At 37.2% G+C, this 15,797-nt stretch overlaps 1 protein-coding gene across 2 annotated transcripts in view; it reads right to left on the reverse strand.

The window, feature by feature from the left end:
- Nucleotides 1-787: 787 nt before the first annotated feature.
- Nucleotides 788-15,797, reverse strand: part of CAPN7 (calpain 7) — a 41,870-nt gene continuing 26,860 nt past the window's right edge. The window contains exons 12-21 of one of the 2 annotated variants that reach the window (XM_049766133.1): nt 14,310-14,430; nt 11,931-12,075; nt 11,749-11,848; nt 11,367-11,502; nt 9,928-10,003; nt 5,847-5,992; nt 3,756-3,818; nt 3,061-3,191; nt 2,014-2,106; nt 788-1,929 (exon numbers count right to left, since the gene is read on the reverse strand). In XM_049766133.1, coding sequence (XP_049622090.1) covers nt 1,785-1,929; nt 2,014-2,106; nt 3,061-3,191; nt 3,756-3,818; nt 5,847-5,992; nt 9,928-10,003; nt 11,367-11,502; nt 11,749-11,848; nt 11,931-12,075; nt 14,310-14,430 — 1,156 coding nt within the window. In that variant the 3' untranslated portion in view covers nt 788-1,784. The remainder of the gene's footprint in view (nt 1,930-2,013; nt 2,107-3,060; nt 3,192-3,755; nt 3,819-5,846; nt 5,993-9,927; nt 10,004-11,366; nt 11,503-11,748; nt 11,849-11,930; nt 12,076-14,309; nt 14,431-15,797) is intronic. The other variant, XM_049766134.1, reaches the window with a different exon arrangement.

The following is a 15,797-nucleotide window of genomic DNA, read 5'->3' on the forward strand; positions in this document are numbered from 1 at the left end:
TATAGAAATGAAGACAAAGCAGTTCATCTTATGGCTTATCCATGAGGATGGAGTTGTTTTCAAGCTCATACACATTGGAATCATCTGGGAAACTTAAAAACACTTGGGAATTGAACTTAAGAAAGTTCCCCAGATGATTCTAATGTGCATTCTCCATGGATATATTGGTCTATATTACTCCACCAAAATTAATCTCTCCAATTTACTCAAAACAGCTGCAGTACTTCATTTGAGTTCTATTACAGCACACAGTATTATAGCTGCTCATATATAGGTCTCCATAAAATTTTTGAGGAAATGAATTAGGTTTAGTTTCTATCTTATATCTTTTTTTTTTTTTTTTTTTGGTTTTTGGGCCACACCCAGTGACGCTCAGGGGTTACTCCTGGCCATGCGCTCAGAAGTCGCTCCTGGCTTGGGGGACCATATGGGACGCCGGGGGATCGAACCGCGGTCCGTCCTAGGCTAGCGCAGGCAAGGCAGGCACCTTACCTCTAGCGCCACCGCCCGGCCCCATCTATCTTATATCTTAATGTGAGTTTAAAATTTTTATCTCTTATGCTCTGGATTTTTCTCTAAGGTGCTACAGGAAAATACCTAATATTAATATACTAATACTAAAGTATGTATTACAGTGAAATCTCAAATATAGAATAATCTATCACTACTCTAAAATTTTTTTGAAGTATGATCGTGCAAATGAGCTATTTTCAATGGGACATAAAAGATGAAAGTCCTTTAATAATTGGTTTCTCTTGGTTGAATTATGAAGTATATGAAGTTTCCATGAAAGTATAAACATTTTATTTCAATTAAAGGTAGTAGAAATACAAAATAAGAAATAATTATAAAGTAGAGACAGTGAAACATTCCCATTAATTTTCTGATCTTTAAAATCTAGAGCATCATTCTGCTCTGCTGAGTTTTGGTGCAGACTGGGAATTGACACAGAACATATCTCGACAGTTTTTCTGAATACAGCCCAAATTACTACATATTTCTCACTTGTATTTTCTTTAGAGTGTTATTACCCTAAACCCTAAACAGAATTGTAGAACAATCAAGATGACTAAACTGTGGTGTCTTCAGTGTTGCAGATTACTGCTTTTACCAACCCAAGGAAGAAAAATTGCAATAGCGAATATATCTTAATTTTCTTTACACGGAGGGAAGACAGGTAGTAATTAACTTCAACTCTTTCTTAAGCATGAGCATCTTTGTTCTAAATTAATATTTCTTAAAGCTTTATTCTTTCAGAACACCTGGACAACAATGAACATTTAAAATCATAAATAATGCAGAATTAAATATGGTAAAATGATTCATTTGGTAGTTGCCCAAGATGTATAGGAGAATGATTCACAGGTTTAACACACAACATGCTTTCTGCCCAACAGACAATCTATCTCAGATTATTACACCAGCCTATGGTTCATTGCAGACACTGATTTTATGTCCCTTCATTTTCCTATGGGGCTACAGTCTCTTAGCAGATGCACCTCACAGTGCTGACTTGAGTCCAGTCCTATACCTTTTTGTAAGTTAAAATGAGGCTTCTAAATCCAAACCAATTCCATATATACAATGCCATAATACAATGGCATGTCTGTATGATTTAGAGTAATCCTGATACACAATTCTCATTAAACACCCTGATTTGAGCACCAGTCTCCCATGGCCACATGTTTCAAGGTTTAATTCTCTTGATGTGTTTAGTGTCCTCATCTGAAGTGCTGATGCTTGGTAAGCATAAAATCCAGTCAGTGCTAGCTAACACTTCTCCATCACTGAAGCTGCGTTGTTTTGATGGGAATAATACTATTAAAGTCCAAGAAAAAAGGTCCTTCTTGTTTAGGCAAAAACGTACTGGGAATAATATTGTAGATTCCAGCAGGTATAGTTTCTATTTCCAGGTAACAAAACCCACACCTGTATTCAGGAAAAGGAGAACAATGGTTACAACAGATTTCATGGAAAAATAGAAATTAGATAACAACAGACTGCCCACATTACCTGTAATCACCACTAGATTTCCTCTGAAAGCCATGGGGTCCAGCATCTCCTGCCACAGAAACAGTTACGATCTCAAATCCAACACTGTATTGCCTACCAGGAGAAAAACAATAAAATCATGGATGTTACTACAGATTCTGATATTTGATTTAAACTATACTTTAACACAAATGTCTTATTAAAACAAATGTTATGCTGTTTTATTTATACCCCGTTTTATTAATTAAACTGGTAAAAAATTTTTTTATGGCTCAACAATGTTCTTAAAGTAAACAAATAGTTTTTTCCCACCAAGATGATAAAACTCTATAATCCCCCAGAATTCCTTTCTGATAACTCTTCAAAGCTAAGTTTAGACAAGTAATTTGCAAGTATGTACTATCTCACACACAACAGCTTAGACTGTTCACTTCACATAAGTAGAATCAAACAGTATACATACTGCTGTGGGTCCCTTCTACTACTTAGCATGGCTTTTAAGAATTAGCCAGCATGTAGCTATTTATTTTCAACCATGTGACTTTTTGTCATATTTAAAGCCACTAAGGAATATTACAATGACTTCAAATTTGTGGCTTTTACAATAATCATTTGAATTTTTGTTTTGGTATTTTTAAAAAATAAACATTTTTTTTACTAATGTAGATTATTCACAAATCTTTTTATGTGATCTTTGTGTCTTAAAGTCTCTTTCCTTACACTAAAGCCATTTAATTATTCTCCTGTTAGTAATTCACCCAGAATTGGTTTTTAGATCAGGGTCTAGTTATATTTTTAGGTACATGAACACTCAATGATTCCAGCACCATTTTAGTGAATGGAAAGACTATTCTAACTTTTCTGCAGTGCCATCTTTTTAATATATCAAGTGTCCACATACACAAAGGTCTAGCTTATTCCACTAAACTTAGTTTTACCACAACTTTTATTTTGGTTGTCAGTGATTACAGTGATTAAAGGCCTGGATCTTCTACATGCAGATCAAGTATTCTACCTCTGAGCATCTTTCCTGGACCTGAATAATGACTGAATGAAATTATCACAAACCTTGGTCCTCTTAGCTCGATCAGTAATGGCCCAGTCTTTTCTACATGGAATTGATAGATGGGATTATTTTTGTGGGTCTCTTGGAAATTTCCACATCCTCCAGCGCTATGTCCACTCCACTTTCCATTAATCTAACAAAAAATATTTTTTGTTAACTTTTACATTCTTCTTTAAAAAGGAACAAAAAAGAAAAAAGAACTTTTACATTCTTCAATACAGCTTTAAAAATAAATTTCTCTGCAACTTAAAACAAAACAAAATCATTCTCCCATCTCCCTCCACCTGTATTTGTCAATAGCAATCAAGGGAATATGCTATGCCAGAAAGATTGCTTTGTAACACAAAGCGCTCTACTTTCAACCTTTAATCAAGTTGTTCTTCCTATCAAAATCCTTCCTCCAACCTTCCTATATATCAAGTCCACCCCACAAAACCAACCTCTTATTCTACTTTAGAGATTCTACCAAATGACTCCAATGACCAAGATTTCTATTTCTCCAATCTCTTCCAATAGTCACTTCCTACTACTCATTGAAGACCAACTTAGCTCAGATTGGAAGCTACTTACATTTTTCATGAAGTCTCAGAATATTCTTGTGAAAAGTTGTTAAATGTGAAGAATAAAAGGACAAAACAAAATGGGAATTCTATGATATCTGAGATGATTATGGCCCAGAGTAATGAAATCTTTTTACCTGTTTTGATAAGGTATATGGTGAAGGAATCTTTGAAAAAGTAAAGCTGCATGCTGAATATACCTAGATTAAAAAAAAATACATAGACTTATAAGTTTACCCTTACACAAACACAAAAGATATAAAGAAATATTATCATAAAGCTGAATATTTATGGGGCCGGAGTGGTGGCGCAAGCCATAAGACATCTGCCTTGCATGCGCTAGCCTAGGACAGATTGCAGTTCAATCCCCCTGCGTCCCAGATGGTCCCCCAAGCCAGGAGTGATTTCGGAGTGCATAGCCAGTAGTAATTCCTGAGTGCCACTGGGAGTGACCCAAAAACCAAAAAAAAAAAAAAAAAAATGAATATATGTGCTAGAATATGTGTCTTTCAGGCAAAAATGGTAACAAGTCTAATTATTGAACTAGCATTGGCTTGGCTTTCTTTGCAACTGACTTTTGCAGACTCAGGAGAAATGAACACCTCTCCACAGCTGAGGCTTCTGCATAGGAGCCTCCCAATGCCCTTTTCTTTACTAAAAATCTATTAGAATTGAGTTTCTTTACTGATCTATTGCAAATAAATGTAAACAGGTCAACACTGCAATGACCTCCCTTGCTACAGTAAAGTGGTTATGTTTTTTGGCAATTGATTCAACTCAGTTGTCTTTTTTTAACTCAATGAAAGCATTAGGAAAGTTGTAGGAATTTAGGGCCAAAGCTATCAGTAGAATTCAATTCCCTACATCTCATATGGTCCCCTGAGCATCGTCAGATAACTCCTGATCATAGCTGAGTATGTATGCCCAACCTCCACCCCCCAAAAAAGAATATTAGAAGTTTATGTTGCTTACTTTGATACTAAGTTTATTATTTATCCCTGTGGCAATATGGTGTGACTGAAAACTAAAAAATAAAATGACTCTGAAAACTAAACTTTTTTTTAATTACAGAAGACTGACTGCATGTCAGTAGTTTTAATTACATGTTCATGTTGCATGAACCACAACTGAACAGAACTTTTCCTTGGACCAAAAAGAAAGACCTTGGGGTTTGACAACTAACATGTGTGGAGCATGACATGTATGCTCCCCTGTATCTCTTAGGCCAAAGGAATTTCCTTTCTAATTTCTCTTTTTTTTATTAATATATTTAAACACCATGATTACAAACATGATTGTACTTGGGTTTCAATCATGTAAAGAACACCCACTTTCACCAATGCAACGTTCCCATCACCAATGTCCCAAATATCCCTCCTCCCCGCCCTACCCCCACCTGTACTCTAGACAGGCTTTCTACTTCCCTCATTCATTCATTCATTCATTCATTCATTGTTATGATAGTTCTCAGTGTAGTTATTTCTCTAACACCACTCACCACTCTTTGTGGTGAGCTTCATGTCGTGAGCTGGACCTTCCAGTCCTCCTTTCTTTGTCTTTGAGGATTATTGCAAAAATGTCTTTTATTTTTCTTAAAACCCATAGATGAGTGAGACTATTCTGCGTCTATCTCTCTCCCTCTGACTTATTTCACTCAGCGTAATAGAAACTGGTACATGTATACAATGGAATATTATGCAGCCGTCAGGAGATGAAGTCATGACATTTTCCTATACATGATGTACATAGAATCTATATGCTGAGTGAAAACTAAACTTTTTTAAAAAATTAATTTATATTTAGGTTTTCAGGCCACATCTGACAATGCTCAGGGGATACTCCTGACTCTGAACTCAGAAATCACTCTTGGCAGGCTCAAGGGACCGTGTAGGATGCCAGGGAATTGAACCCAGGTTTGTCCTGATTGGCTGCATGCAAGGCAAATACCCTACCCACTAAGCTATTGCTCCAGCCCCTGAAAACTAAACTTTTAATTTAAAATAAAAACATTACTTATCAAAAAGTCTTATTTTCTACAGGAGGCATCATAATCATTTAATGTGGAGTTGTGAGGTACATCTGAGCACATATATAAAAGCATATAGAAATCAACTTTTAGTAAAAACTTTCTACACAAAATTCGACTTAAAAGAAAGAGCTTACTATGCACTTTGTATTGCTCACTTATTGGCCGTGTATTTTTATCAGATGTACTTTGTATTACTCACCCGGACTGTGTAATGAATTGTGTTCTGTTTTTCATATTGAGAAACCACTAATGTAAACGTATGGGTCCCAGGTGTAGTCAGTTTTATCTTAGTCAAATAATGAGGGCTGTTAATACGAATCCCATCAATATATGGAGCTGGATCAGCTGCAAATAAACAAATAAGTTTACAGAAAAGGAGATGTTAATTTTATGGCTGATAAGAAAATGAATGAAAATGAATGGATGTGCCTTAATTTTGTTCTAACTTTAAAATACAATGATACTAAAGAATCACATTTCAATTTAGAACTTGACCATGGGACAATTAAACCTCCAAAATTAAATAGATTCAAATAGTCAAAAGCATCTTTTGAAATACATTCACTGTCACAGTATCTAATTTCAGATCCTTGTATTTTTTTCTTCTGGTATAGGACTTTAAAAACGGATTTAACTTTTATTTATTTGTTTTTGGGCCATACCCAGAGGTACTCAGGGCTTACTTCTGGCTCTTTGCTCAAAGAGTGATCACTCTTGGAAGGGTGCAGGGGACCACAGGGTGATGGAGCTCTATCAAACCCAGGTCATCAAGTGTCTTACATGCTGTACTATAACTCTAATTAAAAAATTGTAGATAGGGGTCGGAGCGATAGCACAGTGGTAAGGTGTTTGCCTTGCACGCAACGAACAGGATGATGGTGGTTCAAATCCTGGCATCCCATATGGACCCCGAGCCTGCGAGGGGTGATTTTTGAGCACAGAGCCAAGAGTAACCCCTGAGCATTGCTGGGTGTGACCCCAAAACAAAAACTTGTACAGATAGAAAGCATATAAAAATACAGTCCTTATCTTTAGAAGCACAACAACATTTTGGGGCTTTTTTTTTTTTTTTTTGGTTTTTGGGTCACAAAAAGCCAGGGTTCCTCCTGGCTCTGGGCTCAGAAATCCCTCCTGGCAGGCTTGGGGGACCATGTGGCATGCCAGGATTCAAACCACCATCCTTCTGCATGCAAGGCAAATGCCCTGCCTCCATTTTGGGGCTTTTTTTTTTTATTAACAAACTTCTTTTAACCATTACCCTTAGAGTTTTACACACATTAATCCCATCAAAATGAATAAATGGCATTTCTATGAGTATGTATCCTTTAAAAAATAAAATCTATACTTATATCTTCAATTTACCACTCCATATACTTCTAAGATTCAGGTTGTTCTATATTGTTTATTCCTTTAAAAAATGCCTTTATAGTGTTAAACTACACAAGTATGACACATATTTATACTGGCATCTAGTTATTCAATTTGGATATTTAGATTATTTCCCATAAGAGTAAATGCTATAAAGACAATGCCAACACACTCTTCAATAGCTTTACCAATCACGAGTTAACTACTCGGGGCCAGAGCGATGGCGTTAAGTGGTAAGGCATCTGCCTTGCCTGTACTAGCCTAGTATGAACCGCAGTTCGATCAGGTCTCCCATATGGTCCCCAAGCCAGGAATGATTTCTGAGTGCATAGCCAGGAGCAACCCCTAAGCATCACTGGGTGTGGCCCAAAAACCAAAAAAAAAAAAAAAGTTAACTATTTTTGATTCCATTTTCCCTTTCATTGTCCATTTCTTTGCACAGCTTTCTCTTAACAAATTAACCAGTGCTTCCTTACTCACAGTCTCCTCTTGAACCACACTGCAAGAGGGCTTTGAATCTCAATCCTCCCACCAACTGTTGGGGTGATATGGTCAACAGTTTCTTCTCTCACCTGATCTGGCCTGATTTCTACAACAGCAGCCATGCAGGTGTTCCCCTTTCTCTCAGGAACTATTGGTTTCTTTCTCTTGTGCTATTGAAGCCTGACTCTATTTCACCTAGTATTTTGTTCAGATCTTCTGTAGCAAAATTTTCTTTTCTCAAATATCTTTATTTAAGTATTATGCTTACAAACATGTTTGTAGTTGGGTTTCAGTTATAAGTGACCCCCCCCCCCCCCCCCATAAAATGAACACCAGAGCAACATTTAACTTCTTACCAAAGTGCAAGGAGTAGGTCCAGGTCATTCATTTGCAAATGATATAAATAATATTCAAATGTTATGTCTCTATACCCCAATTACTCAACATGAAAGTGCAACAGCCTATTTGCCATCTTCACTAGCCAATAGGTATCTCAAATGCACCAAACCAAAAATTAACTTTTGATTTTACTCCACACAAATCTGCTCCTTTATCTACCCCACCAACTCTTAGTATAAGTTCCACCCTTTCCTTCACTCCAAGTTAGAAACAAAACAAAAACAGCAATCGTTCCAGAGTCATCCTTGTCTCTCAAAGCAAGTCCTGATCTGTTCTTTCTCTTCTAATTCTCTCATCTTTGTTCTGTTACCTACCACTCTAATTAGAACACCATCATTTTTTTTGGTTTTTGTTTGTTTGTTTGTTTTTGGGTCACACCTGGCAGCGCTCAGGAGTTACTCCTGGCTCTATGCTCAGAAATCACACCTGGGAGACATAGGGGACCATATGGGATGCTGGGATTTGAACCACTGTCCTTCTGTGTCTAAGGCAAACACCCTACCATTGTGCTATCTCTCCGGCCCAGAACACCATCACTTTTGACATAAAAGCACCTAATTGGTTTCTCTGCTTCAATTTCTTAATCTAATATTTTCTACAAGGAATATTCTTTAATAAAACAAAATAAAATCAGGGCCGGAGGAGTGATAGTACAGGAGGGAGATGGTATTTGTCTTGCACACTGCCTACCTGGTACACCTTATTGTCTCCTGAGCCTTTCCAGGAGTGATCCTGAATGAAAAGTCAGGAGTAAGCTCTGAGTGTCACAAAACAAAACATATGAATTTTCCTTATTAAAATTCTCCAAAGTTTTCCCATCATTTAGCACAAAAGTCCAATCTACTCCTGTGGCTCATGAAGCCACATGACCTAAGCCTGCACACCTTTTCACCTCTTCCTATGCTTTCAATTCCTCCCAGGTCTCCTGGCTTGTGTTCTGTTCCAAAGAAACTGATGTTTTTTTCCTCATCTTCCAATCTTTCCCTCATCTTTCAGGCTCAGCACCTGCTATTCCCTTTATGGCTTTATTCCCTTATGGCCATCCTACATCCATTTCTTTGAGTAACAACTCTGTTAATTAGAGTTCCTTTTTACTCCTCAAAAATGTTTCCATGGTCACCCAACCAAAACAACCAACCTTTCATTAACATATACTCTGACTTCTTTATACAGATTTATCACTAGTTACTATTTTTCTTATCTTTATCAACCCAACTGGAACATAAATTGAGTCACTCCATTCAGTGATAGATTTTTTTTTTCTTTTGAAAACAATAAAGTTTCAACATGGGATATTAAATGCCACAGCAGCTCCTTGCTGGAAGAATAATTCTTTTTAGCAGAAAGGTCAGCACAGAGGAAATAACATAATCTGGATCTTAACCATATTCATTACACATAACAGGATAAAAGGAAGATGTGGGAAGAGAACATGGAGAACAGAGATTCCTGGCAGAAGAGTGTGGGTAAAAAGATCAGTCAGGGAGTGGTGTGTTCAGAGCAGATAATACCTAAATGAGGCACAGTGAAAAGTGAAGGCTGGAGGTCAAGGATCAGAGGGAGGCAATGACCAGGGTATATAAAGCCTTATTCACACTCTAAAAAGCCTGAATTTTATCCAAGAGTCCATGAAAAACCACAAATTTTTAGCAGAATAATATACTTTAAATTTTATAAATAAAACTCTTGACAATAATGTACAAAAGTTCCTGTAGTATCTAAACTAAAAATAAGCCAACAATAAAGCCACAAAATTAGCTTAAATATCTACCCATCTGGTTTCTGTCAGTCTAGCAGAGTTCTTTCTATGTACTAACTACATAAAATGTGGCCAATTTTCAACGTAACCATGTAAGTACATTTTAAATGTTTGTCAGAAAGATAGTACAGTAGGTACCTTGATGCAGCCAACCTGGGTTTGATCCCTGGAACTACATTTGGTTTCCAATCCTGCTAGGATTGACCCATGAGCAGAGAGAAGGTACAGCCCAAACACCAAACCAAACCAAAAACAATTTTTTTAAACATACCTGGATAATAAACTTTTTTCCCATCAGTCTTGTATACAACCATTGTGATAAATTCTCGATTATTTGCAAAATCATCCTAAAAATACAATTAGAAAAATGGGCTTTAAAAAATTCTTTCATGAAAAAAATTCTTATTTGGAATTATTTTAGCTATTCAGTACCATAAAACATCTTTATTCCGAAATTAAACTTTCTTAAATAGTAGGTTACATTATCAGAAGCGATACATTAAGTGACACGCAAGAGGCTATTATGACTGCCAGAGAAAATGAACTAATGATTTAACATTTCTGAATATGGTTTTTGGGTCACACCGGGTGGCACACAGGGGATTCTGAGTTTCTGGGTCTTCACTAAGAAATTGTTCCTGGCAGGCTCAGGGGACCATATGGGATGCCAGGAATTGAACCTGGGTCTGTTTGATTGGGCTGTGTGCAAGGCAAATGCCGTACCGCTATGCTATTTCTCTGGCCCCTATGAAAATATTCTTAAACTTTAAGGAAGATTTAGCATCCAAACCCTCCTGTAAACGCATAAATTCAGGACGGCTCATTGGTCGAGCTATTTTTACTTGCAAGTGTGAAGCCCTGCGTTTGATTCTTGGCACCAAAAAATAGAAATATTTAAAAAGAAACCCATAAACTTCCTCATATTTTTCTTGAGATAATTTTGAACAAGATGACTTGGTCAAGGATTTCAAGTGTATAATCACAAATTATATATTTCCTTAAAGGAAAACATTCATTTTGTTAAGTTAATATGATTTTCTCCCTACACTAATGGGAATGCGCTTTGGGAGGAGGGCGGGCCGTTCTAGCACTGGTTTATGTTGGGATAGTCACTGGAATTTTTTTCTCCTTGTTTTCCTATTGATAGTATTGTATGCATATATTTTATATATCCATAACATCCATCTTGTATTGTGACCTTGATACTGCCCTACAAATCTCATTTCTAATCTTATACTGCCTCAGTCCCACCCTTATTTCCCCCCATCTTCCCATGTAGGTGCAGCTCATGACATGAAGCTCACCACATAGAGTGATAAGTGCAGTTAGAGAAATAACTACACTGAAAACTATCATAACAAAGTGAATGAATGAGGGAAAAAGAAAGCCTATCTCGAGTACAGGTGTGGGTGGGGTGGGGAGTAGGTAGATCCGAGAAATTGGTGGTGGGAATCCTGCACTGGTGAAGGGGGGTGTTCTTTACATGACTGTAATCATACAACTACAATTATATTTGTAATCACGGTGTTTAAATAAAGATAATTTATTTTAAGAAAAGAAAAAGAAAATATGTTTTTCAAGAAAAAAATATGATTTTCAAGACACCTTTATAAACAAAATAGGCTGGTGGTCAAATTACATATCTCATCCGCATGCTCTAATTGTATTTAAAGAATTTCTGTATGGATTATCATAAAAGGGTGGCAGTACCTTGTCTGTTATGTGTCTACTAAGCAAAACCCAAACGGCAGCACCCCCTTGTGGACATTGCACCTCTAGTTTATACTGGGGGTTGTTGGCCAGGCTATAGGCATCTTTCACAGGTCCTTGTTTAGCATCCCAAGTACTGAAAGATAAGTCAATAGAAGCAATTAGATTTTCCATTGAACCAAAATGCAATACTTTATAAAATGAGCTTTATTTTAAATCAAACTATTGTTGTTTTGATCATAACCAAAAGGTATACAAAGAAATTATTATCACAGTTATCTGTGCGCATGCAAAAATTAGTTGTCTCCCCAAATTAGCCACTACACTTTAAAGAACAGTAGAGACTGCTATAAATCATATTGTGAAAATGCAAGAAAGTTACCTGTGAATACAAGTTGATTCCTTAAAAAGACTTGGATTCCAACTCAAATAAATTACATCATAATACTGGCAGAGATCATCCCATGTAATCCAGAATATCCCTAAAAATGACAATTTGTTATATATATTTGTTAAAATGTTATTAAAGATTAAATGGTGCTATAATTAGAAACCTAACTTTACCATTGTCTATTTTCTGTGCTGTTCGAGGGTCAAAGTTTAAATATTTTTGTAATTCTGGAGTCCAATTTTTTACATCATTCTCACTATACCTTCCTTTCCAACGTAAATGACTCCAAGGATTTTTCAACTGGATAAATCGTAGTCCCTAATTAAAAAATAAAAATAAAAAGAGATAATAGATTTGTAAAGTTTACCAGTATTTTTTAATTTTCTCTCTAAAAGGCTTCTCAATACTTTTCTTTCCAAACCAGCTTGAAATTAATATTCCTTACAGCACTTTTACCCGGTCACTGTATTATCAAAAAAATTTAATGGGGCAGTGATAATGAGGAGTGTTCTAAGAAATGCTCGAAGAATTAGAGCACACTGTCCTCACATGGGAAGCCTGTGTCCTATTTCCAGTACCACAGGGTCATTCAAGCATAGCAGGGCACAACTCTGGACTACTGAGCTGGGAATAGCCAGGTATGGCACCCCCAAAAAATAAAAGATAAAATAAATGGCTGTGCTGCTCATATGGTACTAATCAAATATGATTACTGAAACACAAGTCCTTATTTACTTTCTTAATCACTCCACCCACATTATCAGATTTGAAGGAAATGAGGATTTAGTAGCCAGTGCTCTGAGAACAGAGCATGCTTCCATGCTTACAAGTAGTCCTATTGGGTAGTGCTGCCTTAGAACGTGCTGCCTTTTCATTTCTACTCAAAGCCTGTTCAACTCTGCCTCTGCTGCCTTTCCCACTACTCGGACCTTTTGTCTCCATGGCTTACTCTTCTCTCTCAGAAGCCTGTGAAAAATCCTCATGAAATTGTACTACTCGAGGCACTTGTTCCCCTATTGTCCAAGGCCCTGAGGAGGATTTTAACGGTCTACCCTCCTCACAGGCATTCTTTAGCCCCTTCCTTCACTGACTGACCCCTAGTGAAGAAAAGAGCAAAAGATGTGGGTTTTGGAGTCAGAATAAAATGTGATCAGATTTAGCTCTATGGGCTGAATAAATGGGCAAATGGGACAGTTCTTTCACCCTCTCAGGATTTTCCTATTTATTGAAAATGTCTCCTTAAAAGACTCTAGAGTCTAATAAATGTAATGTTTACTCTTTACTTGTAAAGAGTAAATGAAGGTGCACAGAGTATCTAATAATTTGATAACTTCCTTCTTTTAACCTAAACATTACAGTGCTAACAATGTGTATTAAATTAGTTAAAAATAAATAATATACAGTAGAAGAGAATGGTAAGACCCCAATAGTACTGGTTATCTAGAGAGCTTTTTTCAAGCAGTCAACTTAGAGAGATAGTATAGTGGGTAGGACACTTGCCTAGTATGCAGCCAACCCAGGTTTGATTCCCAGCATCCCATATGGTCCCCTAAGCCCAGCATGAGTGATTCCTGACTGAAGAGCCAGGAATAACGCCTGAGCATCACAAGGTGTGGCCCTAAAACCAAACACACTGCCAAAAAAGGGAAAACCATATGTTCCCCTCTCTCCCAGACTCATCATGAAGACAATCTCACTGCTAAAAAATGAAAACCAAATGGCATCGTCTGCACTATAGACAACAACATATAATGGAGATGGATCTTCACAAAAGACTATGTCATGAAACTATAGGAAAGGCTGAGGGGGAAAAAATGACTCAGTGAAATGAGTATATACCAACCCCTAAGTCCTCCAAATAGTTCGACTGCAAAAATAACGTTAAAATGATACATTCAGAAAGAAAGTCCTTCAAATACACATTCAATCAAAGATACTAAATAAATTCCATGGGGCTGGAGAGATAGCATAGTGGTAGGGCATTTGCCTTGCATGCGGCTGACCCAGGAGAAACCCAGTTCAATTCCCGAAATCCCATATTGTTCCGAAGCCTGCCAGGAGCGATTTTTTGAGTGCAGAGTCAGGAGTAACTCCTGAACACTGCTGGGTGTGATCCAAAACAAACAAACAAACAAACAAACAACTAAACAATAACCTGAGAAATAATGACACTGACCATAAAGGATAGGGGCTATTATGAAGAGCAGCACTGGCAACTCCACTGTTTCTCATTCAGGGGATCTTCTGCATTTTTACAGAATTTCTACTCTGCTGTAGAAACTAAAACCAACTGACCATCGAACCAACACAGAGGAGGCTGTACATTCACCTCAAGCCAAGGTTCTCAGGAAAGACAAATGGCTTCTCTATCAATATCTAGGTCATCACTCATTACACTTCTCATCTTTTCATTCCATAGCTTCCAATAGTAGAGGTCAAGTTGTTTAATTTACTAGGTAGAATAATTTTTAAACCACCTAGACCAATTTAAAAATATCCATAATTGAATGTTGCAATGTTAGTATCAAATAAGAGAGATCATGAGGTGAAACCTTGAACTCTCTAATATCCAACACAGCATATGCATGTGTGGGAACCAGACCCCACTTCTCTCCTTCTGCTTCAGTCATCATTCCAGTCGATGCAGTGATGAGCACATCTCCTTTGTGAAACCTGGAAGACGCCAAGGACACATAATTAAAGAAAGGCACTTTTGTAATCCCAGGTCACATCATCTTTCATCTAGTGGGTTTACATGAAAAATTGCCTCGAAACTGCAATCTTTTAAAAATGAGGTTACATTTGTTTCCAGCATATCCTTTTCCACAATCATCATATCACTTCCTACACCCCATTTTAGACAATTTAATACTAAAATACGTAAACTTATCAACAAGGGAAAGTGAACTTTAAATTTTCAAATGGTTTATAGATAAGGTTGATGTGAAATATCAAATGAACATCCCCAAAGCAATATTGGTGTTTGTCATATTGCTGAATTTTAGGCTTCACTACTGAATGTGCATTGCTGTATATATAATTTTCCATTCTCTCTCTCTTTTTTTTTTTTTTTTGGTTTTTGGACCACACCTGGTAGCACTCAGGGGTTACTCCTGGCTTTGCTCTCAGAAATTGCTCCTGGTAGGCTTGGGGGACCATATAGAATACCAGGGATCAAACCAGGTCCATCCTTGGTCGGTTGCATGCAAGGCAAATGCCCTACTGCTATGCTATCGCTCCAGCCCCTATAATTTTCCATTCTTAAACTACATGAGACTTATCCATATAAAGCCTAAACTACTTTCCTCTTTATGTTCTAATTTTCCTTTTCTCATCTTCACTCAAACTTGTAAATACTCAAAAAGCACACAACAATATTTCCATATTACAAATTCCAGATACATATGTTTCAGATTCTCTACAAGGTGGATTAACTGCAACAAACATTAAGGATAATTGAGAGCTGACTCAGGGAATTAACTAAAGTGAACTCTTTTTTAGTTTTTGGGCCACACAGGGTGGCACTCAGGTTACTCCTGGCTCTGTACTGAGAAATTACTCCTGGCAGGCTCAGGGAATCAGGAGGACTGAATCCGGGGATTGAATCTGGGTGGGTCACAGACAAGGCAAAGGCCCTACCTGCTGTGCTATTGCTCTGGCCCAGTGAAATCTATTTTAAAAATGCAATTTCCTGGTGGTATATATACACAATGGACTACACCTCATTACAGATAAGAGGAAATACTATCTTTTTGATGTAACTTGTATGGAACTAGATGGGGGTCATATTAATGAAATAAACCCAAGGAAGGATGAACACTGGGTATTTTGCCCATTTGTGGTATAGAAAGAAACAAAGCAAGGAAATGGATAGTGTTCCATGAACTCAGACCTTTGGACTTTGACTATAGACCAGAGTTGAGAAAAAGAGGTTGGGAAAGGCAAACTAGAAGTGAAAAATCTCTAAGGACAGAAGTGGAGAGTCTTTGGCATTTGGGTGGTAGAGGGGCAGTTACTCTGCACACCAAAGCATAAATATT

This window comes from Suncus etruscus, chromosome 20, assembly GCF_024139225.1.
Source record: "Suncus etruscus isolate mSunEtr1 chromosome 20, mSunEtr1.pri.cur, whole genome shotgun sequence".
NCBI classification, from domain to species: Eukaryota; Metazoa; Chordata; class Mammalia; order Eulipotyphla; family Soricidae; genus Suncus; species Suncus etruscus.